This window comes from Sodiomyces alcalophilus (genome assembly GCF_042370955.1).
Source record: "Sodiomyces alcalophilus JCM 7366 unplaced genomic scaffold ACRALscaffold_3, whole genome shotgun sequence".
NCBI classification, from domain to species: Eukaryota; Fungi; Ascomycota; class Sordariomycetes; order Glomerellales; family Plectosphaerellaceae; genus Sodiomyces; species Sodiomyces alcalophilus.
The window spans coordinates 632,782-657,535 of record NW_027263534.1 but is presented as its reverse complement, the minus strand read 5'-3'; the positions used below and the strand labels follow the sequence as shown (position 1 = coordinate 657,535).

The following is a 24,754-nucleotide window of genomic DNA, read 5'->3' as shown; positions in this document are numbered from 1 at the left end:
AAATTTGCCTCGGTATCATTACAAGGCCTGGGGTGCATAGAGCTAAGACCTCAGCTCACGTGTTCCGCATGTACAACGTAGAGCGGCAATCGCTATAGGTAGGTTCCGGAAACCAGAACGAAGCCATTCCTGTCTGGACTTCGGACCGGCCTTCCTCCGCGTTACATCTGAACTCGAAATGGACAGCGGCAGCCGAGCGCTCGGTGCTTCTGTGGGGGAAGTTGGGGCATGCACGCGTTGGGTTGGGTGTGTTGGGTTGTGTGTGTCCCAAGCGTTGCTCGGATTCGCCCGTTGCGTGATCTACATGGAGAGGGAGGAAGTACGTTATACATGGGTATGGATACGACTTGCCTAGCTGGATGTCAATACAACCTAACAGACTCTGTAATTTAGAGGTATAGAATACATATGAAATCAGTGATGACTCCCGACCTGCTGACCACCCTCATTGACGTGCCTATGCGGCGTTGACTATGTATGTAACCTACGACACCATACATACACCGTCAACAATTCAAAAGAAACAAAAAGTTCGTTGGTTGTCGTTTGGGGGCGGTCTTCTCGTGTAACCGTCATGAGAGTGCGCTTGAGCGGTCCAAGAGAGTCTCCGGGCCGACCGCCGGAAGGGGGGGGGGACAAAGCGTTACAACGTGGCTGATCATCTCATCTCGCCTTGGGATTTTCTACCACCACCTGACGGCGGGAGCTGGTTGCATAGGGTAACTGGGTTGTGAGGGTTGGGGGCGAGGACAACTACTGGAGGCACTCTGTAGTCCATGTCCTCGCCCTCGTCATGAAATTGAAAACTCGACCCATACTTTGTATGTACTCCTTCGGACCTTCACAACATTCCGTTCTCGCTTAACACCGATACCGGGGAGTTGGAGCTCGGTGATAGGAATACTCAGTACGGCGACTCGGATAGGTGGAAAACCAGCGCTCGTCGCGTCCAGCTCCCACCCTCCACGGAATAGGTAGACCAAGAAGCCAAGCAGGTCAAGCTTCTGACACCAATGTTGGTAACCAGGATCCAGATGTGCAGAAAAGAAGCAACGCCACAACATTATTTATTGGCGGCGTTTCGGCCCAATGAATGGCTTGAATAGTGCACTACCAGACGTGGCAATTTCTGTGTTCCCCCAAGACGCAGGCACTTGAAGAAGACGACCGTAATAATTGCCAACCACCATAGAAGCCAGGTAACCCTCCCTGAACAATGCGCGATCCGCGACCTAAAAGCGAGGGACCGGACCTCTGGAGTCGCATTGACAATCCCGGGTTCCTGGAACCCTGTGGGGAAACGAGTTGCAATCTTACATCAACCAACATCCACTCTCGCTAATGAGAGGCCAAGAAGTAAAGTCAAAAAAGAAGAAAAAAGCGGTCCCCGGGATTCCGAGAATCTTGATGCTCAGGAAGGATCCCTTATGATCCCTTATCCCAGCTGCAGCATGTCGCGTGGTCTCATAGGTTATCGTTCGCGGAGAGTAAAAGGGCTCCAGCAAATAAGGATGGCCTAGAACATGGATCACAGCTCCAAAAAAAGACGTCTACCTGGTTCTGCCAGCCGTCATTCCGTACCTATAGAATGAGACTGTTGCAAACCAACAGGGATCGGGTCGCCTGCGATGCCGCCACGCCACGCTACGACATGAACCAATTTTTTTCTTTCTTTTCTTTTTTCTTTTCCTTTGTCTGATCGGATCTTGGGTGTAGATTGCCGCTGTCGTGCCATCCATAGGCTTGGTCCCTGCGACATCGGCCGTTGGGCCTTCAGGGTGGCTTGCCGAGATGCCGTCTGATACTGACCGCATCGGGGATAACAACGAGCATACAACGTAGACTACCTCCTACCTATGTTTCTACTAGTCGGCCTGCTCCGATGAATTAGAAGACAGAATCTTTCACCTGCTACCTCGGCGACTCGTTTGGATGGCCCGCACATCCCATTTGTCCTGTCCTCGTTTCTGTGCGTCTTTTCTTGTATCCTATACTGGCAAGTTATTTTGTAGGTATTCAACCTCCCTACCGACACGTTTTAACGTGGTACACCTCAGCTAAAATAAAATACGAAAACTAAATAAGATGGAAGTAAGATGGATATATCATCATCGCCGCTTCAATGGGCATCTATATCCCCCGAATTCGTGTCATGCCTAACCCTGATGAGCGACGCGACAAACTGGGCCTGTCTTTATCCAGCGCCTCGACACCCACGTTACCCTCCGTCGTACGGCCTCCCAAAGTCGTCATCTCGTGCGACATTGACCTCCGTGGTCCAAACCACCCTTATACCGTCCTCAGGGGCCGGCTCCTGCCCGGGTCTGCAATCACGTGCCGCAGTGGCCGGATAAGCCGCAGCCTCGACGTCCGAAACGCATCCCTTGCGCGTGACGTTGACGGCGTCCGGGTTGACGCCGAGCCCCAGGAAAAGGAAGCCGATGGAATAAGCGGGGACTCCCCAGGTGACGACGCAGAAGCTCCAGAAGTAGAACCCACTGTGCTTCTTGAAAACTGCCATGGTGAGACAGGTGAGCTAGACGACGTTATAGAGCGATGGAGACGTAGGCCACCGGCGCAAACATGGCTCTGGTGTTGTAGCTCAAGGTACCGCCACGGTCTTATGGTTGAACATGCCGGAGTGTTCCATCTCGGGTAGGTAAGCGTTATCCGATTCTGGTCTTTTGCTCGCATTGTACCCTTGTCGTGTAGAAATATGATTCGAAGTTTGAGTCGGCATGGCTTGGTGAGTAGCGTGTTGTGTTGTTGGTTAGGTAGCTTGCCACTAGCACCGATGTTTGGACGAGTTATAGATCTGCCGGACCTTCATCTCCTTCCATCTTGACAAAAGTCGAATCAAGGTTCGTTCAGTTCATGCAAAACATTCGATGTAGCCCGTCGACGGACTCGACTTGACCATTCTGGCCAGCTGCCGACGATTTAAGTGCCGAGGCGCGTCTGGTCACTCGCCAATCTACCTCGAGCAAGTGGGTATAAATTCAGACGAATCTGGATAGGGAACGTGGGACAACCTTACCTGTCCCAGGGGCCACCAAGGGATTCGCTAAAGATATTTAAAAAGTGACGTCGCTGTAATCCTGTGTTCTCTAGGCATCCGCCTGTCGTGACGGTTCCATATACCCGCCATCGCGGTGCCCCTGGCTTGTTCCCTCCCTACTCTGTGCTCTCCAACATGGCAAAAACACCAGGTAGATAAATCAGGAACATGAAACCCGGCTTGCAAGAAATGCTAGACATTCAGTCATTTTCTCTTCCAGTCCTACTCCTAGGAGAAACCATGCAGTAATCGTGGCAAACATTATAAAAGACGCACAAACAAAAGACAAAAAAGTGCTCGTGTCGTAGAAACCGGCGCGCTCCACTAAATTCTGGATCCCCAGCAATATCTCAGATAATGGCTATGGTTGGGCACCCAGTGCCGCGAGCGCGGCACGAAGCTCTTTGACTGCAGTTGGAACATCCTCAAAATTGAGGGCCGAGATGGCAAACCGCGCATGCTTGGTAGCCCCGGGTATGTCCCCCTCGACTGCCGAAGACGCCTCGGGAGGAGCCGCAACCGGCACCGTGACCGGGGCGCGTTGGACCGCTGGTGGGGCCGCCTGGGCTTGCGGCGGAAACTGTGGCTGAGACGGAGCATGTGGCGGTGGCGGTGGCTGTGGCCCTGCTTGGTAATGAGTCGAAGGAGGTATGGCCGCACCGGAAGACGGGGGTGCAGATTGGTTCCATGGGGAGTTTAGCGGGCCAGCTGAGCTGGAGACCGGTGACGGCGCCGAAGGAACGCTGGGTAGGTTGATGTCGCTTGCGGCAGTTTGGCTCACGGGAGACGGGGCGAACGGCTGGGTAGGGGGGAAGTAACCGGGAGACGGAGGTGGGGGCATGCCGAGGTCACCCGGACGTGGTACGCTATGACTGGCTTGGGTGGGAGGCTCGACCGGAGGTGTTGGTACGCTGGCGGAGGCGGTGGAAGCGGCTTGCCTCTTGTAAAACTCGCTATCCGGGTCGTCCTCCACCGTGGCAGTCTTGGCTGTGACTACGCGTGACGGCCCTGACCCGTCGAGAACCCGGGCATCAGGATCATTGGGGTCGAGAGAGGGCAGGTCGGTATCCGCTTCGGGCTCTTCTTGCTTCGGATTCGACTCGTTGGGGTCATTGCCTTCTCGGATGGCCTTGAGTATGCGAGCTGCATTCCACTTGGCGTATTTGATCTTCTTCTGCGCTTCGATATCGGGCTGACCCCAAACGTTCAGGAGTTGGAAGAAAGTCGCCGCGGCATCGAACGTGTCGGCCGTTTGCCTGGAGATGTTTAGACGAAGAATCGCAAGAATGGGCGGACAACTGAACTCTACCTTGTCACCCTGTTTGCCTTGAGCACCCTCTCAGCCCTGGCAAAAGTTTGCTGAGCAAATTCTTCCACGACGGCCTGACCAACGGCATCATCTGTAATGGCCTCCTCGGTCGCGTATTCGGCTTTTGTCTAGCACATGAATTATGAGTCAGCTTCTCGTCTCCAATGAGTGCAGACGATAGACCAAAATAGCCCAGTCACATACCTTCTCCAAGCGGTCCATCAAGTTTGTAGTATAATTGAGGCTCTCCTCGTCCGTGGTGTGCAACTGCTTGGAGAGAATCTGATTGACGACCCAGTACTCGCCTATGTTCGGAGGGGAAGTTAGCATGGCTAGAACAGCCCCACGAGTGCGAAACTCTAGGAAGGGAAAATATGAATCCAAGGAAGAAACAGAACATACACCAGTAAGTAATTGCGGGTTTCACCTCGCGCAACTGGTTGGCGCGATTTACGAACCGAGTGATGTCTGCCTGGCGCAGACTGGCGGGGATGGGTTCGGCCATGATCGGTTCCTGATGATGGTATATTCGTCGTTGGAAGCTTTCGGTCCTCCTCCTTTTTGCAGAAGGTCTGACCTGCTGCTCTTCTCTCTCGTAGTTGTCGGGCAGACGGATGGGTTGGTGGTAAGTGGTGCAAGCTGGGGAGGTGAAACAGGAACAGGAACAGGGAATTCGCGACTGGTCGCCAATGTCGACAGAGGGGACCTTTCTCCCCCACCCCCGTGTGGCTGTGCTAGAAACAAGTCAACCTGAAGGCTACTTCGTAGACTGGGCTGTGGCTCAAGCTAGTGTGGAGTAGAGGCTTGTACGTGGGTACATTGTACGGACTCGTGCTGCATTGCCCCGCGTCATTGTACTTCGTACCAAGCATCACTTTCGGTTTATTGGTATCTTTGGGGTTCCGACACCTTCCTTAACCAAACATACCACGCTGGCCTTTTTCCTCGTCACCACATCTCGACATTCACCACCACTACCCGAACGACATATTTGTGGCAGCCACCCATATCTGGCATTTTCTTCACCTCGTCTTTCCACTTCAATCCACTGCTCATCTTTTGATTGACATCTACCTTTTTGACTGGCATTTACATACACGATGCATCACCAGAACATCTGGGCCGCGGGCCTTGTTGCCCTTGCAGCTCTCCCCGGCGCCCTTGCCGGCATCTACACTAAGAACTCACCGGTCCTCCAGGTGGACGCTAAGAGCTATGACCGTCTAATTGTTCAATCCAATTACACTTCGGTAAGTCCAATTCGTATCTCTACCCTACCACCCTGCCGCTTTTGCGTCCCTCGCTAATAACGTCGCTAACCGCCACTCTCCCCCCATGGAATAGATTGTCGAATTCTACGCCCCTTGGTGCGGCCACTGCCAGAACCTCAAGCCTGCCTACGAAAAAGCCGCCAAGAGTCTCAAAGGACTCGCCAAGGTCGCCGCCGTCGACTGCGACGACGATGCCAACAAGCCCCTCTGCGGTCAGCTGGGCATCAAGGGCTTTCCGACTATCAAGATTGTCCGCCCTGGCTCTAGGCCTGGAAAGCCCGTCGTAGAGGACTACCAGGGCGCCCGCACAGCCTCGGCCATGGTCGACGCCGTTGTCGACAAGATCAATAACCATGTCAAGCGCGTCACCGATAAGGACGTTGACAGCTTCCTCTCTGACAATGCCGAAAACCCCAAGGCTCTCCTCTTCACCGAGAAAGGAACCACGTCCCCGCTGCTGCGGAGCATTACCATCGATTTCCTCGGTGTCGTCACCGTCGGCCAGGTCCGAAACACCCAGAAGGCCGTGGTCGAGAAGTTTGGCGTCGAAAAATTCCCCACGCTGCTCCTGCTGCCGCCCGGCGATGCGGAGCCCATCGTGTATGACGGCGAACTGAAGAAGGATGCCATGGTTGCCTTCATTTCCCAGCTCGGCGAGCCGAACCCCGACCCTCCGGTTAAGGGGGAGAAGAAGGCCAAGTCATCTTCTGGAAAGAAGGAATCCAAGTCGGCCGACAAGGAGCAGGCGACCCCCGAAGCTGCCCCGGAGGAGCCCACCGAATCGGCCTCGACCTCGAGCACTCCCGTCGCCCCCCGAGCCCCGGCTATCCCCACCGTCGATAAGGCTGAGAAGCTCCAGCAGGAGTGTCTGACCCCCAAGTCCCACACCTGCGTCCTGGCCCTCGTCCCGGCCGATGGCGATGAAGAGGCGGACAAGGCTCTGACTTCTCTTGCCGAACTCGCCTTCAAGTACGCCCAAAGCAAGCGTGTCCTGTTCCCCTTCTTCGCCGTCCCCGCCGTCAACCCGGCCGCCGAGACCGTGCGCAAAGCCCTGGGAGTCGAGTCCCCCGTTGAGCTCGTAGCCGTCAACGCCCGGCGCGGCTGGTGGAGGCATTACGAGGGCGCGCATGACTTGGTCAACATTGAAGCTTGGATCGACGCCATCCGCATGAGCGAGGGTACCAAGCACAAGCTTCCTGCCGAGCTTGTCGTCGAACCCGAGCCGGTCAAGGAGGAGCCCAAGCCGGAGGTGAAGGAGGAGGCGGAGGAGCCGGTTTCCACAGAGGGCTCGACGGCCGATGCGCCTGAGCCCGAGACTGAGGCGCCTGCCGAGGAATCGACCGAGGTGGCCAAGGAAGATGCTTCGGAGACGCCCACCGACCGTGACGAGCTCTAAAGGGATTTTAAATTGGAGCAGGAGCAAGACTAGGCTGGTTGGTCATTATGTGTAAATTAGCGAGTGGAACGGAAAAGAAGGAGAGGAAAACAATCGTTAAAAAGAACAGCAGACGAAAGGACCTGAATCCAATATTCGTACATTTCATGCCTGAACCGGGGTATCATTCGTATAAACCGTCGCACATCCCATCCCCCAAAGCCTCACTCATGCATGCAGATACGTATAGCCAGCCGGGGTGGTGCACGCGCTCACGTGGTCATTTCAATATCATCCATGCTAACGCCCTTTTCCACCGCACCCTCCGTGACCATCTTCCGGCCCTTCTCCTTGACCACCTCATCCAGCTTCTGCCTAATCTGCTTACAGCCATCGACGGCGACGGCCAAGAGGCCCTCGATCCTGCCCAGCTGGACGCGGCTCTCGCACACCAGCACGGAGACGCGGTCGGTGGCGCCCAGGGTGCCCACGGTGAGGAACGGCAGCTCCTGCTCCTCCTGGGTGTTCAGGTCGAGCAGCGGATCGGCGGCCTCGTCGGAGGCGCCCTGCGACGAGGTCGACCCGGCGGTGCAGGCGGCGACGTAGTCGGACATGGGGATGCCGGCGTCGACGAGGGCCAGCGAGGCGGCGTTGAGGAGCGCGGCGAGGAGGGAGCCGTCCTGGCTCAGCACGTGCAGGGAGATGGCGATCTGGCTGTGCGGGAAGAGGTGGGTGTGCAGGGTCGAGGCGAAGGTTTTGCTGATTGTTGCTTCCATTTCCGCGACTCGCCTGCGTTCGTTAGCCGGGGGGAGAGAGATGCAGGGAAAAAAGAAGGAAAAGGAGAATACGTACTTGTCGTTTCTTGCCGTCTTCTTCCTGTCCACCGAGCTGAACCCCGCCATGACAATGTGGACGGTGACGGCCGCGTCGCGCGACTGCTGCGATCCTATCGCGCCGCGCCGCTGCTGAGGTTCCGCCGGCCCGGTGACGGTGCACATGACCTTGGTATGGCCCATTTCGAGGTAGCTGGATCCGTCGGCGGCGGCTTGCGTGCGGACCTGGGCGTGGAGACGGCGGAGTTCGTTCCAGCGGCGACCGTCTACGCGCAGGAGCGCAAGCGAATAAGTCGATGTGTCTAGAGCCATGGTGGACGGTGGGGCGAGTGAATTGGAATTGAGCGAGGTAGGAGTTGTCGTTTCCGGTGTGCCCTTGGGCACTGTTGGGAGGTGATGGTAGGGATGGAATGGGCGCAAGGCAAGGACGAATCTCGTCTTTTTTTCGTTGGAAGCTCTAGCAGAGATGGTGGGGGTAAATGACAGCTGCGACCAGTTGGAGAGCCGGTCGAATTGGAATTACCGGTGAAAGTTTAGTCCGACACCGAACCGTCGGACTCTTCCGAGCCAAGATCTGGCATACGACTACGACCGTCGATATCCAAGTCTTATTTAATGCCATGTTCGTCTCCTGGATGGTTGGAATACGCAAAATAAACTCAAGTGCATTAGTTGTCCTGGTTAATTAGACCTGCGCTAATAGAAATAATTCCATGAATTCTGGTAAAACGACAAAAGCTTCAGTGTCCCGAGCTAGTACAAAGGATGTCCCATCCAGCAATACAAAGAATCCCAAGCGATACCCGGTTCAATGCCCACACGAGGGCAGAGTGGAATTCGTAATCATAAGACGACCAAAGAGTTCCTGCAAACCCGACCAAAATAGGAGAATTGTTGCCCTTTGCTAATAAACTCGACAAGAAAAACAAGTTCGTGGCTCATCATTCTTCCGTTGCACAGCCCTACGCCGCAACCAGCTGGCCCTGCCATGGCTCAAAGGGAACCGAATCAAGACGGACGGACGGGACCTTGACAATCTTGGACGAGGCGTCGCGGTCCTCGTCGTCATCGATGCCGCCGGTCCATCCCCGTTCCGGGCCCCAGCAGATCATTCGATTGTTCGACAAGACGACGTCGAAGAGGCCCTGCATCATGGCTCCCGTCTTTTTGACGCTGGACCACGCGTCGTAGTATACTGCTTCGACATGGGGCAGCTCGGCCAGCACGTCCCTGAGCAGGTCCCTGGAAAAGGTTTCGTAGAAGCCGTCCGCGCGACGGAACCCCTTGAAGACGTTATCGCCCGGGTCGCATTCGACAAAGACGGTGAGGCGCCGGACGTTGACGCAGTCGGCGAGTCCCAGGGCCGGATTGACGACCCAGCCCCGGGGCGGTTTGTTCCAGCCGGGGCCCAGGCGGAGCTCGAGCGAGGTCAGCTGTGCCCGCTTGGACGCACTCAGACGGGCGAGAAGGGGTTTCTTGGTCTTGAAGAAGCGGCCCGGGTGGGTGGGGAAGATGCGAAACGTCGTGGTGCTGTAGAAGTGATGCGACGCCTCGGTGTACACGGTACGGCACGTCCTGAACAGGGCAAAGAGTCTCGAGATCTTTTTGTGATTGTCCGGATCGAGATCGACGACTTGACCGGTCGTGTTTGCAAAGTGATAGTCGTACACTTTGAGTCGCAGCTCGATGGGGAGCGACATGAATGGGAAGGGCTTCTCCTTCTTCTTGGGTTTGGAGGGATTCAGGGAGAGGGCTCCGATGGGGATGCTTTCCACATCGCTGGCCAACTCGGCTTCCGACGCATAGGTGGAGGGGTAGGCCGAGCTGAGGGGGGTGGCCTGGTTCGAAGGCACGGGCGTCGGGAGCATGGCGGGGCCAACGGCCCGCGAAACCTTTACGCGGCGCGCCATTGTACGGTATAGTGTAGATCGGCAGGCACGGGGCCAGATAAAATTAACGAGTTATCGAAGTGACTTGTTGAGGGTCGGGGGTGAATGGCTAGGGTACTTCGTCGGACGACACGCTGGGTTATGTGGCGGACTGGACCTAGGAAGTGGCGAATAATAAGTTGATCGCAGATATTTCACGGGATGAATCTGGCTCGACAAGACGTGACAAGCGCGAGTTCAATCGAAGTAGTTGGGCAACGACTTTGTTTTCACGTTCAAATCGCAGAGTATGAAAGTCCGGGGTCTCGGAGGACTCGACGGATCACAGAGGGTGGTCCCATAGTGATACTGGACGAGTTCAGAATCGAAAAGGGACCACCCTCTAGAACACAACACGCAGCGTATCCATCGTGGCGGTAATTGTCGTTGATAGAGTTGAGAGTTCTGGATTGTGATCGCGTAACGTTTCCCAGGAGTTGTAGGACGAAGAGAGAGAGGAGGAGGAAGAGATGCCCAAATAGCCTATATAGAGAAGGGGAGGGGAGGGGGACGGAGAGCCGTATTTGAGTTTACGACGTGGTGTCAGGGGCGCCGGATGTGCAGCCACTCAATGCGGGGCAAGTCGTCTATCGAATTGAGTGGGGACTATCCGAACGAAAGTCGGCACGTGAGCTGGTACTAAGCACGACAGGCCCTTGGTGTGATTGGCCCAGCCCGGCCAGAACATGAAGATGACCTCACTTTCGACGTGAGTAATGGTACGAAAACGACGTAATCATGTACTTTGTACAGTACCAAGCGAAGTACGGTACGCCGTGTACCAATCGTATGTGCTGTATGTACTACCGTACAATACGGTTGGCTCCACAGTTATCGATTGTCGGCTGATTCTCGGCAGATAACGGAGGACAGCGGCGCCCAGTGACGCCTGCAAGCCTGCAGGGGCCTCAAAAATTTCCAGAGCCTTCTTCGGGAGTCGAGCTAAGGAGACGACATCGGACTTGGCCTCGACATTACCTACCCTGCCCATCCGTTACATGGCTCACACGATCCTGGCAACCTCTTTGTCATCCTAATTGCAAATACGGCGACATTGGTCCTTTTCGAATATCCCTTTGTTCCCAAGGGCGACTGTACATTATCCCATCCGCCATGCTGTGTAGGGCAGCCCGAGCGACGCGCCTTCGGGCGGCGTTGCTTCGCCCTGCCCTTGCCGCTCAACCTGCCGCCAGATCACCTCTTGTCGCTTCCGTGACATGGAACAGGTCGTATTCCAAGCAGAACGAGCCCGACCTTTCAAAAGACCAGAAACCAAGCGTCGACGAGGCCAAGCCTTCGGGCTCGCAGCCTGAATCCGCAGCAGCACAACCCCCCCAGGACAAGGATACCAGCACCGTCCCACCCGAGTCTGATGCCGCCAACGCGAAAGAGTCCAGCAGCGAGGCGGCCGCCGCCAGCGGAAAGGAGACAGAACCCGAGGCGCCGACGGGCCCGCTCCCCGACCTCACCCAGGGCATCCCCTCGACGCTCGAGTACGAGATGGCCGGCAAGAGTGGCCGGTCGGCTCTGCAGGCCATCGCAGACGAAGGCGCCGCGCATGGCGGCGGGGGCCGAGGCAAGGGCGAGCTCCCCGACTCGGCATACGTGTCGTCGTCGGAGCGGAGACGCCAGCAGCTCGCCAACCGCATGTTCGCCGCGTTCCTCATCTTTGGCGCCGGCAGCGTCGCCTACCTCGGCCGCAACTGGGGTACGCCGCAAGAGATGGAACGGCATCCCGATGTGCCCAACGGATGGGGCATTGGGCTGTGGTGGAACCGCGCGTCGACGCGGATGAAGGAGTTCCTCAACTACTACCAGGAACCGGCGTTTGAGAAGCTCCTCCCGGACCCGGATCCGTCGTTCGAGCGGCCTTATACCCTCTGCATCAGCTTGGAGGATATGCTGGTGCACAGCGAGTGGTCCCGCGAGCACGGTTGGAGGATAGCCAAACGCCCCGGCGTCGACTACTTCCTCCGCTACCTCAGCCAGTACTACGAGCTCGTCCTTTTCACCACCGTCCCTTTTGCCATGGGTGAGCCTCTGATGCGCAAGCTTGATCCCTACCGGTTGATTACCTGGCCGCTATTCCGCGAGGCCACCAAGTACAAGGACGGTGAAGTGATCAAGGTGCGTGATTTGTTCTTGCGTCTCATTCGCAGGTTCTTTTCCCTTAATTCTTCCTATTTATGCCTGTCTTGTTTTATTATCTTGTTTTATTCCATATCCTAACCCTATACGCAGGACCTTTCGTATCTCAACCGCGATCTATCCAAGGTCATCATCATCGACACCAAGGCCGAACATGTCCGTGACCATCCCGAGAACGCCATCATCCTGGACAAGTGGAAGGGCGATCCCAAGGACAAGGAGCTCCCCAGCCTCATCCCCTTCCTCGAATACATCCACACGATGCAGTACGGTGACGTGCGCAAGGTGCTCAAGTCGTTCGAGGGGCAGCACATCCCCACCGAGTTTGCGCGCCGCGAGGCCATCGCCCGGGCCGAGTTCAACAAGCAGCTGGAAGCCCAGAAGGGCAAGAAGAAGACGCCGTCCGGCATGGGCCTCCTGGGGAACCTGCTGGGCCTCAAGCCGTCCAACATGAGCATGATGGCCCCCGCCGACGGCGAGCTCACCCCGGCCGAGGCGTTCGCGCAGGGCAAGATGTTGCAGGACATTGCGCGGGAGCGCGGCCAGAAGAACTACATGGAGCTCGAGAGGGTGATCCGCGAGAACGGCGAGCAGTGGCTCAAGGAGGAGGCGGCCATGCAGGAGAAGATGCAGCAGGAGGCCATGAGCGGCATGATGGGCTCTTTTGCCGGATGGTTCGCCCCGCCCAAGGACAAGCCGTCTGGGGAGAAGACGGCTTGAACGCATTGTCCGTTTCGAGCACCTCATTCGGTCTCTTGCTCAAAACAAGCCAAGTAATCTTACGATAAGGTGGTGGGATGACACAGGCGCGGCGGCGCTGTAGGGTGGACGTCGGTCATCGGGAAGGCCTTGGGATGCCACGGCCTCACATTTAGATTAGGAGGCGTCGCGAACCACGCGGGCGTGTACTATTAGGGGTAACCTTTGTACAATAGGCTGACTGTAGAGGCCAATTATTTCTTATTTGTCCATGCTTCTGAGGAATTCGCATGATTATGGGGAGGTGGATAGTCATGGAGGGTCTGTAAAGCCTCCGCTCTCGGTTTCCGTTCTCTTATTTCTCAGGCCTAGATTAAGGGAATGGCTTAGTCCAGTGCGTCTTTCACAGGGAGGCGGGCCAATTTCTCCATCATCGCAGTCGCCTTGTTGAGGATCGCATTTCAGGAGGTGGGAGCTGTCGTCCCGTTATGACCGACGGCGAGAGTTGAGGATATTCTGATCCAGGCCTCTGGCAAGGGAAGAGAGATGGATGGCAAGACTTGAGATCATCACGAGTTGCCCTGGCGTATGGATGAGGAAAGGGGCTATAGTGAGGGCTTGATGGGCGGTGTCGCATATATATAAAATATTTGCCGTCTCCTGTGCACTTCATCCATGGTTGACCTGCCTCTCTCATTTCTCCCTTCCCCCCTGGCTTCGAGTTATGCTGTCTGGGAACAGGGAGGGATACACATCTTGATCAACCAAAGGCGACAAACTTCATGCAGTCTTAGTATATCATTCTTCTTATACGACGACTAGTAAACCTTCATTCTCCTTTATGACAAGATGACAATATGCGTACGTCTTGCTCGACGCACTCGAGTCCTCAGCATTTCACATCGTCCCTCTGAGTGATATGGGAATCTAATACGCCCGTTCAGCCCTTCCGCTTGGGCCTCCCGTTGTACAGAAGAACGGGACATGTGTCGACACGACAGTCCTGGTTACCTAGGTAACATGGCACGCAGCACGTTGAGAAGCACAGCCTCAAGTCACACCCACACTCTCACACGAGGGCCGCTGCATCCCCCCGACGTATCTCATGGCACGACGCTGTTATCGTCAGGAATATGGCCTGCAACTTGGTGCAGTCACACCCGTCCTTCCGGGATACAAGACCCAAGGATAGCCGCGCATGTTGTCATCCAACGCTGCTTGTAGCACTGGAATCCTCAAGAGGGTTGGTGGTGGTATTGGGCAACAAGCAATGCAGGATGTAAGACTGAGAGGCGGTACATTGCTATTGTCAATGGCTGCCCGCAGGAAGCACTGTTCCACACTCGTGTTGTGTAGTTCTGGGAAGATGTATGAGTTGCCTCTGTCGGAAAGACGACGCCCTTCAGCTTGGTATCGGGCATCCGTGCCGTCTATATTACTATGTTGTTCTTTATACAGGTCTACATATACAGTCTACTATACATCTAGCAAACGCTACGGCGTCTCTGTCAACCCGACCTCCCTTTTAACGAAAGCGGGCTTGCCGTGGGGTGTTGTTGGTCCGTCGAGGCTGGCGGCTCCAGACTCGGTCACAGAACGGGAACCACCCTGACCACTTCCCTCAGCCCCCTGCCCACCGGCCAGCCTGGCCAATGCGGCATAGGCAATGGCCACAACCACGGTGACGAGGTCCAGAATGTGAACGACCCACCAAAAGTGCTGCTTCCCCAGCGCGCACGTGGCGTACTCAAACTTCCAGCTCCACGTCTCCTCGTCAAACCAAGCGCTCAGCAGGCCGGCATTCCCGCCGTAATCGCCCATCATGCTGCGCACCGTGATCTCCCGGATACCCGGCACGCCCTCCTGGCCGACGGTGCCGTTCCCCAGGGCGTCGGCCCAGCGCGCCGACTCCCAGACGCGGTTCCCGTTCTCTTCTTCCTGGCGGATAAAGTGGTACGAGTCGCAGCCCTCGTGGTCGTGGCCGTTGAGGATGACGCCGGGACGGCCCATGCCTCGGCCACGGGCGTGCGGGTCGCCGCTCATGCCGAAGATGCCCTCCAGGAACCCCTTGCTCGCGTCGGCGGAGAGCTGGTTCTGCTCCTTGACGCCCCCGCCGCGGCCCGACTTGCCAGGGTGGAAGGAGAAGTACGGCGCGTCTACGCAGACGCCCTCGGGCTTGTGGAGGGGGATATGGGTCAGGACGAGGGTAAAGGTGCCGGCAAACTCGACGGCCGAGGAGGTGCGAATGACGTCGTTGACAAAGGCGTAGGTCGCATCCTGCAGCTCGGTGTCGGAGGCCGGGGTGTCGAGGTTCATCGAGTTGAGGACCACGACGCGGAGTTCGGGGGCGAGGTATTCCGAGTCGAGGTTGTTGTGGCCGTCGAAGAGGGTGGCGTTGACGTCCGGGTCGCGGACGGGCAGCTCGAAGCGCAGCTCGTAGTTGGCCTTGCCAAAGACGCGCTCGAAGCGGTCGAAGCGTTCCCGGGTGATGTCGCCGGCGTATCCAATGTCGTGGTTCCCGGCCACGTTGATGACGCGGCGCGACCAGCGGGCGGTGTCGGCCTTGTCGTCCAGGTAGGCGGACAGTTCGTACTCCATGGCCGGGTAGGCGGCCAGGCGGTCGGGGACGCGCTCGGCGCCGCGGAAGACGCGGTCCCAGTAGCGGCGGCCGCGGCGCGCAAACTCGTCGTTGGTGATCCACTGGCTCCCCACCAGGTCGCCCAGGACGGCGACGTGGGTCGGCTTCGCCCACCAGTGGACGGTGCGGTATATGTGGGCGAGGTAAAAGTCGTTGCCGACGAGGTCGACGCGTTTCCGGATCGATTGAATCTCGGAGGGGATGTCTTGGAATACAAAGTCCACCCAGTCGTGGAGGGCTTGACGGACATGATCGCTCAGGGAATCGTGCGGCGACTTGGACGTGAGGCGCTCGACGACTTTCCTGAGATGCGGCAGGCGGGGACCGGTCAGGTTGGGAATGGAGGTGTCGCCTTCGAGCTGGGGGTCTCCCAGGGCGAGCAGGCGGAAGGGGGCCGGACGCGCATCGGTGGGGGACGGTACGGGCAGCGGGAGGAGGTGCTGGCGTGCCGCTTCGAAGAAGGCAGACCAGTTGTCAGTCACCTCGCCAAAGGGAGCAGAGGGGATCCCGGTGGCGGTGGTATTATGGGAGGCACCGTCGCGAGGCCGAGGCGCAGGAAGGGGAAAAGCGCATCCTAGAAATACGGGATAGAGGTAGAGATAGAGAGTCGAGGCTACCGCCAGTGGGAGCAAGAGGCGGAGACCATGGCGTAGGATGGCCACGAGGGACATGTAAGCGGCGGCATCCAGCACCGGCGTCGTTGGACGGCCAGCCAAGTGAAGGGAAATAATGTGCGATGTGGGTGATGAAGAGGGGGAGAAGCAGAGACCAAGACGGAGATGTGTAGATGGTGGAATTTAAGACCCTGCGAATCAAATGCCACATGTGCCTGAAAAGGGGGTGATTTGTGGGTCCGGGTGAACCCCCTGCGGGACGAGTACAATGTATCTATACATGTCCAAATACAGGTACTTGGATACTTTCCGTCCAGCTGAAGAATCAGTCTATCAACGGAATCAGTCTATCAACGAGTCGCTCTCTTGGAATGTCATCAAGAAAGCTGGCTTTAAAGATTGACTCTGAATCAAAGCCCATCATCTCTCATTGCACTCGGCAGTACCTAAACACCCCGCCCAAATCTTGCCTGAACGCCGCCGTGAACCAGACGCGGTCCATGTAACCAAATGCCGATATTCCCTATTCCTAACATCTTTCCCAAACCTTCCGTTGTACATTATAGCACTCGGAGTAGGCGATAGCAGCAGCAAACAATCTGAAGCAATGACCTCCCGGTGTTCCACTTCTACGTCTCCTGCGCCTCGTCCTCGTCGTAGTCATCGTCAAATACGGGCACATCCACCACAAAATCGACCTCGTCCAGCTCGTCCCTATGCTCTGGAACAAAAGCGAATGCGACGACGCTGTTATTCTTCATGGGCGAGTCCAAGGGAAGGTCCGACTGCTTTATAGGCAGCTCCCGCCATCCTTGGGAAAGGTCGTTGGGGTTGACGGGGACGCCATACGCAACGCGCGAAATGTCGGCGCCGGGAGGAGGCAGTTTGGTCGAAGGGGCACCGTCTGCGTGGTTGAGGGTCAGGCCGTCCGGGTAGCGCTCGCGTAAGATGTCGAAAAGCGTGGTGGTGGCCTCGGAGAAGGGCTTCATGCTATCGACGAACAGGAGGATGGTGTGGACGCCGTGCTTGAAGCGGATCGACCAAGTGGAATCGTCCATGTCTGGTTGACGTGGCTAATGGATGATGTATGAGTAAGAGACAATACCATCATATGTGGAAAGGCGGGCAAAAAGGACGCACCATGGTGGTAGTGTATATAGATGGTCGCTATTAGACTTGGTAGCAGCTGTAGTTTGTGGTGGCTCGCGGATCCAGGAATCTCGATGGCGTATTATTCGTAAGGGGGTTTAAAATGCATGACCAGGAGGAAGTGTACAGCACAAAGGCGCACTTCAAGGTGCGACGCATCGATAGAGGGGTTCGTTCATCAAGCGCGTTGATGTCTAGGTACGAATAATTGGACGTTAATAGAGTGGACCCTGAAAACGAGACTCCACCAACAAGAGGAAGGAAATGCGTGGTCACCTGACACCGTGTACGATTTAGCAAAATCAAGGCATGGACAAGCATCCCCAAAACCTCGCATACTTGGATACTGCCGAGCGTCGAGGAATCTCCGGCCAACATCAACCTTTACTGAAACCCTCAATGGCCCGTCGCTCACCTCTTCCACAGTCGGCCAGCCTCGATTAATTGGTTTCGCTTCTCTTCTTGCAGAAGGAAGGACAGCATGGACGCGACCACAATGCAGACGGCGTCCTCGACGCCCCCGACGCCCCCGACACCACCCTCCATAGCCGAGTCCCTGGACCTTGTCCGCCCTCCCTCCGAATCCCGACTCTCCATGCCCACGCCCGTCCGCATTCCCGCCGCCGGCCTAATGGGCTTCGGCACGGGCTACACCCTCGGTCTCATCCAGGGCAGCCGTACCGCCCAGCTGCGCTTCCGGGCCGAGCACGCCCACAAGATGCCCACGACTACGACGGGCTGGTATCTCTACCACAAGTCCAAGAACTACCACACCATGTACGGCGGCCTGCGCGAGGGGTTTCGAATGGGCGGCCGCGTCGGTTTCTGGTCTCTCATGGCGTTCAGTCTCGAGAGCACCATTGACCGGTGTCGTGGGTCGACCGATTTGTTGAGTACCGTTCTTGCCAGCTTGACCGTGGCAGGTGGTTTTAGTTTGTGGAGTGAGTGAGAGCGCAGTCCATTCTTCACATTCCCTCCTTTACCTTCCCACCCGCTCGGCTCGTCTCCATCGTGTGATCTTAAACGGCGACCATTCCTTTTGTAATGCTGACATTGCCCTTTAGACCGCTTCTCCCTTCCTACCGCAGCTAGGACAGCAAGACAGGGCCTCCTCTTTGGACTCGTCTACGGTGGCCTGCAAGACCTCGTTGGCATGGTTCGTGGACGACGCATTGGCTACGTGGAATTCTTTCGTCGAAAATTCGGATCCAAATCGGCCGCCAGCATTGACGATGGGCATCACCAGACCTGGAATAAAAGGGATGAGAGGGCGGTGTGATACACGGGCCTAGCCCTGTGCTGCATCCATCGTGTGTCTGACGCAGTCTGTCCGGTCCGTGCTTCGAGCTGTCAATGGGTCACGAGGTCCTTCCAAACCCGCGTCCAACCGGACGTACCATGCGGCCGAAAACCGGCCTTCAAAGACGGGAGAACAAAGGGGAAGACATTGAGATCGAAATGCATCGAGACGGCGACCTTTCACCACGTGCCTGGTTCCTTCCGATGTCGCCGTCCAAAAGACAGGACCTGCCAAGACAAGGTCAAGCATTGGGAAGAAGACAAAAGAAAAGGAAAGAGTGGCGGTGGAATTGTGTCACCGGTCACTTTGTCACTGTCTCGGACCCATGATTCGTGTCGAGCTCATTCGAACGAATTCCCACATTCCCCATCCCCGAACTCGCCCCCCCAACGGCTACTTGCGGCTTTGCGTGTCTCACGTGACGCCCTGATAAGCACCATCAGCGACACTATTAGCTAACGCCATCGCCATCATTACGAGCGGCGCTATCGAACCATGGGATAATTATGACTGTGACTGACCGAATGGACATTGTCGAACCGTTATCAGCAGCCAGCAACCGAAACGAGATGGCTGGAACTCCAAAACCTACCGAGTAATGCAAAAGACAAGGGTTGGTGACGTTGGCCTCTGCGAAATCGGAGATAACTGCAGCCGGACTTATTGGCACACCGCATTGCATGGACCATGGACAATGCCATCTGTCGTCCTACACTACCGTGAAGGTGAAGGCAAAGGCAAAGGCGCCACCTTATCGGGTACGTATCGTGGTATATAGGGTTTGGACATGGCTGGGTCATCATGTGGTAGCTTATCGTCAAGTAATGAAACTTTAAGATACAACTAGATCACTTCCCCCTCCTCTTCCTTCTTCATCAATGTCCACTGCGGATTTCACTCGTCTTGCCCAGCTTTCTTCCCAACATCACGACAGGTAACCAGAACTTAATGGCATCCGTCTCTACGCTTCGTCTCCCGATTACGGTATCCAGGACGGCCTCCTCGTCTCTCCTCCTATGTGAGGCGGCCGTCGTCCATCATCGTCGCACCACCAGACCGGCCTTCTCCCCCCTCATCTATCGATCCATCTCGACCCCTAAGAGGAACCCATTCTTCGAAGATGCCGCCACCGTAACCGCTGTCGCGCCGCCGACCGCAAGTCCTCTCCCTCCGGCCAGTACCCCCATCCACACATCCTCCAAGAACAACAGCAGCCTCCTCGCCGACCCCCATGCGCCCTCCAACACCCCGAGCCCGGCCCCCGACCACCAGGGGCTGTCGTCGCACGCCCCGCTCTCCCTCCTCCCCCTCTCCATGATCGTCCGCTCCCTCCTCACCACCACCGTCTCCTCCTCGCCCGTCCTCCTACCGCCGTCCCTCCGCCTCATGAGCGTCCTGGCCCACAGCTCCAACTCGCTCCTCAACCCGGACCATAACCCCGTCCTCCGCTGGTTCCTCAAGAAGACCTTCTACGCCCAGTTCTGCGCCGGCGAGCATCCCGACGAGGTCCGCCAGACCATCCGCCGCCTCAAGGACATTGGCTTCACCGGCGTCATCCTCGGTTATGCAAAGGAGGTCGTCTTGTCGGAAACCCAGGCGCATGACCTGGTCTCGGGCGGTAACGACCCCAAAGCGGCCCATGGCATCGCAAGCGAAATCGCGCAGTGGGTCGATGGGACGGAAGCCACCGTCAAGTTGGCTCAACCGGGGGATTTTGTCGCCTTGAAGTAAGTTGACATGGAATCACTCACCGAACTCTCCCTCACTCTCACTGTTATCATTTCATGCGAAGTGTGTGTGTGTGTGCGTGTGTAACCAATCGTTTATCATTCCCCACGCAACTCCACGATACTAACGCGCTATCCAGGTTCACCGGCGCTGGTCGCCAGGCTCTCTACTCTCTCTCGGAGCGCCTCCCGCCTCCCGCCGCTCTGGCCGAAGCCATTGACCGCGTGTGCGCCTGCGCCGCCGAGCACGGCGTCCGCCTCCTCTTCGACGCCGAACAGGCCGCCCTGCAGCCCGGCATCGACGACTGGACCCTCGCCTACATGCGCAGGTACAACACCGAGCCCGGCCGCGCCGTCATCTACGGCACCTACCAGGCGTACCTGAAATCGGTGCCCGCGACGCTGGCGCGCCACCTGGAAGCCGCGCGCGACGCCGGCTTCACCCTCGGCGTCAAGCTCGTGCGCGGCGCCTACCTCGGATCCGACCCGCGCCATCTCATCCACGATACCAAGGCCGATACCGACGCTGCCTACGACGCCATCACGGAGAGCATGCTCCGGCGGCAGTGGGGGGACGTGTTTCGCCATGGCGGACGAGACGGGCGCGCGGACGCGCCGTTCCCCGAGGCGAGCCTGGTGGTGGCCTCGCATAATGCGGAATCGGTGCGCCGCGCGCGGGCCATCCACGACGCCGGCGAGGCCAAGATCGACGTCGCCTTTGGCCAGTTGCAGGGTATGGCCGACGAGATCAGCTGCGAGCTCGTGTCGGCGAGGAAGGCGGCGAGTAGGCCGGGCAAGGCGCTGCAGACGTACAAGTACCTCGTCTGGGGTTCCACGGGCGAGTGCATGAAGTACCTTCTCCGACGGGCGTACGAGAACCGAGATGCGGTGCAGAGGACGCGCGCGGGGAGGGATGCTATGTGGGCTGAGCTGGTGCGGAGGGCGAAGCAGGCTGTCGGGTGGACGTCGTAATGTCGTGGTGTGGTGATTTTCTCTGTTTCTCGTTTCCTTTCCTTTTTCTTCTTCTTTTTTTCTTCTTTCTTTTTCTTCTCTTTTTCGTTCTTCCTCGTTAATCTCGTTGCTGTTCTGTCTCTTTGTCCTGTCTATTGGCGTTGGGGAGGAGCGAGAGCGAAAGCGAATGTTAAACCCGCCCATGTCTAGTCCAACTATGCATGGTTAGAGGATAGACGCTTAGCCAAAAAAAACGAATATAATGTTACTTACCTCGAGCACCCGATCTACGTGTCATGGACCCCAAGACTTCGCAACGATTCCGAGATATCTGTTTTTCGCCTCTGACCGCTCTGAAAAGACAAAACCCCCCGCAGCAGTACCTAGACACCACGCAGCGCCATAGCCCCCAGCACAAGCCCATGCATCTGCTCCCTGGCCCCGTCTTGATCCTTGATGGCGTCGAGCCACGGCAACCCGTTGAGCTTGTAGTATTTCTTCACTTTGGCCCAGTCAGTAACCTCCGCGATGGCCGCGTCGGAAAAGTCGGCAGGCGTGCCCTCGACGTTCTCTTCCAGGTGTTTTTCGATCTGCTCGCGTGAGAGCGGCGTAGGGGCTGCTTCGGTAGGGAAGGTGATCTTGACGACTAGTAGATCTTTCGTATCGGGGCCAATGCCGAAGCGACGGTATGCGTCCGCAATCTACTCATTCCGACCTTGTGTCAGTTGTTGATCGTCTATGCCAATCTTCGATGCCAAGTCGTAGGGGAGGGGACCAAGGGAAAAGAGGGGAAAAAAGAAAGAAATATCGCCGGGAGTACCCAGGATAGTGACATACATTGTGCGAAGGGCTCAGAGAGGCCACCAGTTCCGAGTGCACATTGGGCGTCTTGAGAGAGCCGGCTAGCTGGGCCGTGAGGGCCTTGAAAGCGGCCGACAAAAGGTGGACGCGCGAGGTCACGACCGAGGCATCGACAAAGGCATATTCAAAATCCGCGTTACGGGCGAGGAGGTGTGATTGTAGCTTTGCCGAGTTGCGGACGTTGCGATAGAACGCGACGTGGACGGAGTGTGTGGGCGGAATCAGTTCAAGGGGGACTGTCTCGAGCATGGTGGCGGTACAGGATGGTATGTTCTTGTTGTGGAAGTTTTGAGGTTATATTGGTTCTCTTTCCGCGGAAAGCTGGATGGAGTGGCTCCGAGTTTGTCGATGGCTTCGTCGATGGCTTTGTCGATGGAGGGGGTTCAAAATGTGGCATCGCGGGGCACGCACAGATTGAAACGATACCCCGCTTGTTGCCCATGGCTGAGTCATCAGGCTCCAATCTCTAGGTAGTACTTCGTACTTCGTACAACAAACAGCGAATGGGAATGTTTCGGCCATTCTTTGACATGCAGACTGCAGAGCAAACGAACGATACGAGTCCGGTATATACCTGTACATTGTAATCGAGGATGATCGGACCGTGGTGTTATTGCGTCTGAATCCTATCCACACTTCGGGACCAAGAAACAAAGCAAACCGCGACTCTTCAACCTGGTGACATGGTAACCCTTGATATAGGATATTGCCAGTCATCAAGAAGATCATAGAGGCTGTCCTCGACCGCTTTGGAGAAGCGAAACCAGACACCTACATCTAAGCAGCAGGTTCCGCTGGATTTACAACAACAACATCGTCGAGACCGCACCCACCGACCTATCGCCCACTTTGCGTTTCACTGTCAGTTTCTTCTACACTCGCTCACTCCTTCGGCATTACGTTGTAGTTGTACCTAATCTTGTGCTCTGCCCACTTGCTCCTTTGCCTATCTAGGGGTCGCCGGTCGGGTAGGATCATAATCCATGCATGTGCAAGTACAGTTAGTCTGGCCCATCTCATTGCCATCGAGTCTCCATCTCATCCATCACCAGCACCTTGTCTTCCACGTGGCCAGGCAAGCCCCGGGCTATTTCTTGTCATGATCAATTGTGGCTTGCACACAACCCTACTCGACGCCCAGCGACTACACTACGAATACGGTAATCCGTTACCGAAGTCAGCTGTCGGTGTTCGATGAGCAGAGAGAGATTCCACGAATAGCGAAAACGATACCGAGGGCTGAGATGCAGGGAAAGGATGCCCGGCGGTGGCAATTCGCTTCTTCATCGCCACCGCTGGCTAACACTTCTTTGTGCTAACATATTGATGGAAGGGACTTGTGGATGGGGCCCAGACCGACCAACAACAAACGACCAACGACCAAACTCGGTTCCAAAAAAAAACGAGATGTCTCCCAGCAACATCCAACGGTAGTGTACGCTGTGTGTACAACGTAGAGTACGTACGTTGTACATACATGTGGCTAATGTGCCGGCTAATGTTCCAGGTGGTGTGGCTCGAAGCGACGACGCAACTGGACACGGGGCACGCATCCCGGGTACCGTCTCAGCGGGCAACGGCACGCGATGATCACCAACCGCATTCTCCAGTTCCCAGCCACCAACCTACCAAGACCTACAGGTACGGAGTACACCAAAGCGGCAGTTCCAACGGTGGGGGATGTATCGTTCGGTTATGGCGTTGCCGCTAGTGGTCGGTAGCGCGAGCGCCCGACGTGTGCCGCCTTTCCCGATGCGACGACGCCTTTTCAACAAAGGACAGTTGGCACTTTACGAGTAGACTGGGATGGCCAGACTCGGCCGCCAAGTGGACGTCTGTCTACGAAGTACATACAACGTACGTTGTAGTGTATAATTACCTAGATATGTACCGACATGCCGAGACACACACATGAGTGCATGTACACATGACCATCTCGGACCCAACAGTATGGCCATTGGTCGGGGTAGAATAAGAAGAGGAAACAAGTAAAAAGGAGATGAGGGAACTGGCGCAGTCGATGAACTGTTGAAAAGGCCACCGGGATCAATGGACGCTATGCATCGGGTCCCTAGGACTCGGCGATGGAATTATAAGATAAGGGGTGCCACGAGGGCCCTGGGCGTCGAAAGGCGCGCTCTTCAAGGCGACACAAGCGACACGACTCCGCTCCTGTTTGTTTTTTTGGGGTTGGGAGAGGGACGGGACCACACGTCCTTATCATGCTGGTTTGCTCAAGTCAACATGCTGTGAAGTGGGGTCCAACCAGAGCCTGGGTGGATATAACACCGCTTTATAACCCGTTCGGGAACGGTAGATTCGACTACCGTGCGTCTGCCCCAGACTCCGTACTACACGCATACCAAATTGTACAAGGCGCGTCAAACGCTTGTTCCTTGACCCGCTGTATTCCTTAGCCCTTTGTCAGTTGGTAAATATCGTCGTACTACTTCGTACGTTGTATGCGACCAATCAGCCGCGGCTAAGTACCTATCCTACGAAATTCAGAAAAGATTTTTGATTATATATGTACATACGGTACATAAAAGGTACCTGATATCTTATATGACTTGGCGTCGTCTATCACTCTATACGGTTAGAGAAGTAATAAAGACTTGTTGTAAGCAGGGGACCGGTACTCGGTCCGGCTAAGAAGCTAAGCGAGGCCTCGCGGCGGTTACCATATTACAACGTTTATCGTAAGTGTACGTTGTACCACGTACCTAGGTATGCGCACCACCAAGTGCTCCGTACACACACCCCGGGTCTTAGACGAACCATATAACAGCACAGCAGCACCATAGTGCATCTCCCCCTCTACCTATTCTGTTGTTCGTAGGTTAAAGTAGTTGGTAGAAGTGGTCGAGATACTATAAAGTGCGGTACGAAACAA

At 56.3% G+C, this 24,754-nt stretch overlaps 14 protein-coding genes across 14 annotated transcripts; 6 read left to right on the top strand and 8 right to left on the bottom strand.

Annotated features, from left to right (window-relative positions):
* Positions 1-2,218: 2,218 nt before the first annotated feature.
* On the bottom strand, positions 2,219-2,521 carry ACRALDRAFT_2026736 (uncharacterized protein; the record flags this gene model as incomplete). The annotated part of the gene is made up of 1 exon (XM_071020411.1): positions 2,219-2,521. The coding sequence occupies one exon, from the start codon at positions 2,519-2,521 to the stop codon at positions 2,219-2,221; it is 303 nt and encodes a 100-aa protein (XP_070875743.1).
* Positions 2,522-3,419: 898 nt separating this feature from the next.
* ACRALDRAFT_2041337 (uncharacterized protein) lies at positions 3,420-4,872 on the bottom strand (the record flags this gene model as incomplete). Its single annotated transcript, XM_071021141.1, has 4 exons — positions 3,420-4,314; positions 4,368-4,495; positions 4,572-4,672; positions 4,770-4,872. The coding sequence occupies 4 exons, from the start codon at positions 4,870-4,872 to the stop codon at positions 3,420-3,422; spliced, it is 1,227 nt and encodes a 408-aa protein (XP_070875742.1).
* A 595-nt stretch (positions 4,873-5,467) lies between these two features.
* Positions 5,468-7,034, top strand: ACRALDRAFT_2102804 (uncharacterized protein; the record flags this gene model as incomplete). Its single annotated transcript, XM_071023113.1, has 2 exons — positions 5,468-5,617; positions 5,712-7,034. 2 exons carry the CDS (start codon positions 5,468-5,470, stop codon positions 7,032-7,034), a joined length of 1,473 nt encoding a protein of 490 aa, XP_070875741.1.
* A 251-nt stretch (positions 7,035-7,285) lies between these two features.
* ACRALDRAFT_2102138 (uncharacterized protein) lies at positions 7,286-8,158 on the bottom strand (the record flags this gene model as incomplete). The annotated part of the gene is made up of 2 exons (XM_071023089.1): positions 7,286-7,802; positions 7,866-8,158. The coding sequence occupies 2 exons, from the start codon at positions 8,156-8,158 to the stop codon at positions 7,286-7,288; spliced, it is 810 nt and encodes a 269-aa protein (XP_070875740.1).
* Positions 8,159-8,479: 321 nt separating this feature from the next.
* ACRALDRAFT_1062407 (uncharacterized protein) lies at positions 8,480-10,273 on the bottom strand. Its single transcript, XM_071016603.1, has one exon. The coding sequence runs from the start codon at positions 9,754-9,756 to the stop codon at positions 8,809-8,811; it is 948 nt and encodes a 315-aa protein (XP_070875739.1). The 5' UTR covers positions 9,757-10,273; the 3' UTR covers positions 8,480-8,808.
* Positions 10,274-10,887: 614 nt separating this feature from the next.
* On the top strand, positions 10,888-12,642 carry ACRALDRAFT_2041333 (uncharacterized protein; the record flags this gene model as incomplete). Its single annotated transcript, XM_071021140.1, has 2 exons — positions 10,888-11,901; positions 12,016-12,642. 2 exons carry the CDS (start codon positions 10,888-10,890, stop codon positions 12,640-12,642), a joined length of 1,641 nt encoding a protein of 546 aa, XP_070875738.1.
* A 919-nt stretch (positions 12,643-13,561) lies between these two features.
* ACRALDRAFT_208617 (uncharacterized protein) lies at positions 13,562-14,042 on the bottom strand (the record flags this gene model as incomplete). The annotated part of the gene is made up of 3 exons (XM_071022478.1): positions 13,562-13,670; positions 13,695-13,759; positions 14,016-14,042. 3 exons carry the CDS (start codon positions 14,040-14,042, stop codon positions 13,562-13,564), a joined length of 201 nt encoding a protein of 66 aa, XP_070875737.1.
* ACRALDRAFT_1062405 (uncharacterized protein) lies at positions 14,010-15,991 on the bottom strand. The gene has a single exon (XM_071016602.1). It carries the CDS (start codon positions 15,928-15,930, stop codon positions 14,116-14,118), a length of 1,815 nt encoding a protein of 604 aa, XP_070875736.1. The 5' UTR covers positions 15,931-15,991; the 3' UTR covers positions 14,010-14,115.
* On the top strand, positions 15,989-16,379 carry ACRALDRAFT_208615 (uncharacterized protein; the record flags this gene model as incomplete). Its single annotated transcript, XM_071022477.1, has 4 exons — positions 15,989-16,049; positions 16,097-16,136; positions 16,168-16,246; positions 16,290-16,379. The coding sequence occupies 4 exons, from the start codon at positions 15,989-15,991 to the stop codon at positions 16,377-16,379; spliced, it is 270 nt and encodes an 89-aa protein (XP_070875735.1).
* ACRALDRAFT_1092858 (uncharacterized protein) lies at positions 16,202-17,255 on the bottom strand. Its single transcript, XM_071019634.1, has 2 exons — positions 17,014-17,255; positions 16,202-16,946 (listed from the first exon to the last, which is right to left on the bottom strand). The coding sequence occupies exons 1-2, from the start codon at positions 17,014-17,016 to the stop codon at positions 16,503-16,505; spliced, it is 447 nt and encodes a 148-aa protein (XP_070875734.1). The 5' UTR covers positions 17,017-17,255; the 3' UTR covers positions 16,202-16,502.
* A 248-nt stretch (positions 17,256-17,503) lies between these two features.
* ACRALDRAFT_1069466 (uncharacterized protein) lies at positions 17,504-18,301 on the top strand (the record flags this gene model as incomplete). The annotated part of the gene is made up of 2 exons (XM_071017675.1): positions 17,504-17,963; positions 18,087-18,301. The coding sequence occupies 2 exons, from the start codon at positions 17,504-17,506 to the stop codon at positions 18,299-18,301; spliced, it is 675 nt and encodes a 224-aa protein (XP_070875733.1).
* A 1,308-nt stretch (positions 18,302-19,609) lies between these two features.
* Positions 19,610-21,009, top strand: ACRALDRAFT_2062825 (uncharacterized protein; the record flags this gene model as incomplete). The annotated part of the gene is made up of 2 exons (XM_071022008.1): positions 19,610-20,049; positions 20,190-21,009. Coding segments are annotated over 2 exons (1,260 nt in total), but the record flags the coding sequence as incomplete, so codon positions are not given.
* Positions 21,010-21,383: 374 nt separating this feature from the next.
* ACRALDRAFT_1069464 (uncharacterized protein) lies at positions 21,384-22,110 on the bottom strand (the record flags this gene model as incomplete). Its single annotated transcript, XM_071017674.1, has 2 exons — positions 21,384-21,701; positions 21,838-22,110. 2 exons carry the CDS (start codon positions 22,108-22,110, stop codon positions 21,384-21,386), a joined length of 591 nt encoding a protein of 196 aa, XP_070875731.1.
* A 76-nt stretch (positions 22,111-22,186) lies between these two features.
* Positions 22,187-24,261, top strand: ACRALDRAFT_208611 (uncharacterized protein; the record flags this gene model as incomplete). The annotated part of the gene is made up of 15 exons (XM_071022475.1): positions 22,187-22,251; positions 22,311-22,331; positions 22,405-22,465; positions 22,510-22,539; positions 22,593-22,649; positions 22,684-22,782; positions 22,863-22,957; positions 23,003-23,173; positions 23,216-23,303; positions 23,369-23,548; positions 23,583-23,694; positions 23,778-23,821; positions 23,858-23,889; positions 23,977-24,137; positions 24,179-24,261. 15 exons carry the CDS (start codon positions 22,187-22,189, stop codon positions 24,259-24,261), a joined length of 1,299 nt encoding a protein of 432 aa, XP_070875730.1.
* Positions 24,262-24,754: the final 493 nt, after the last annotated feature.

Excerpts from the sequence above, each read along its gene's own strand:
- ACRALDRAFT_1062407 (XM_071016603.1), bottom strand. The coding sequence starts at position 9,756 with ATGGCGCGCCGCGTAAAGGTTTCGCGGGCCGTTGGCCCCGCCATGCTC.
- ACRALDRAFT_1062405 (XM_071016602.1), bottom strand. The coding sequence starts at position 15,930 with ATGTCCCTCGTGGCCATCCTACGCCATGGTCTCCGCCTCTTGCTCCCA.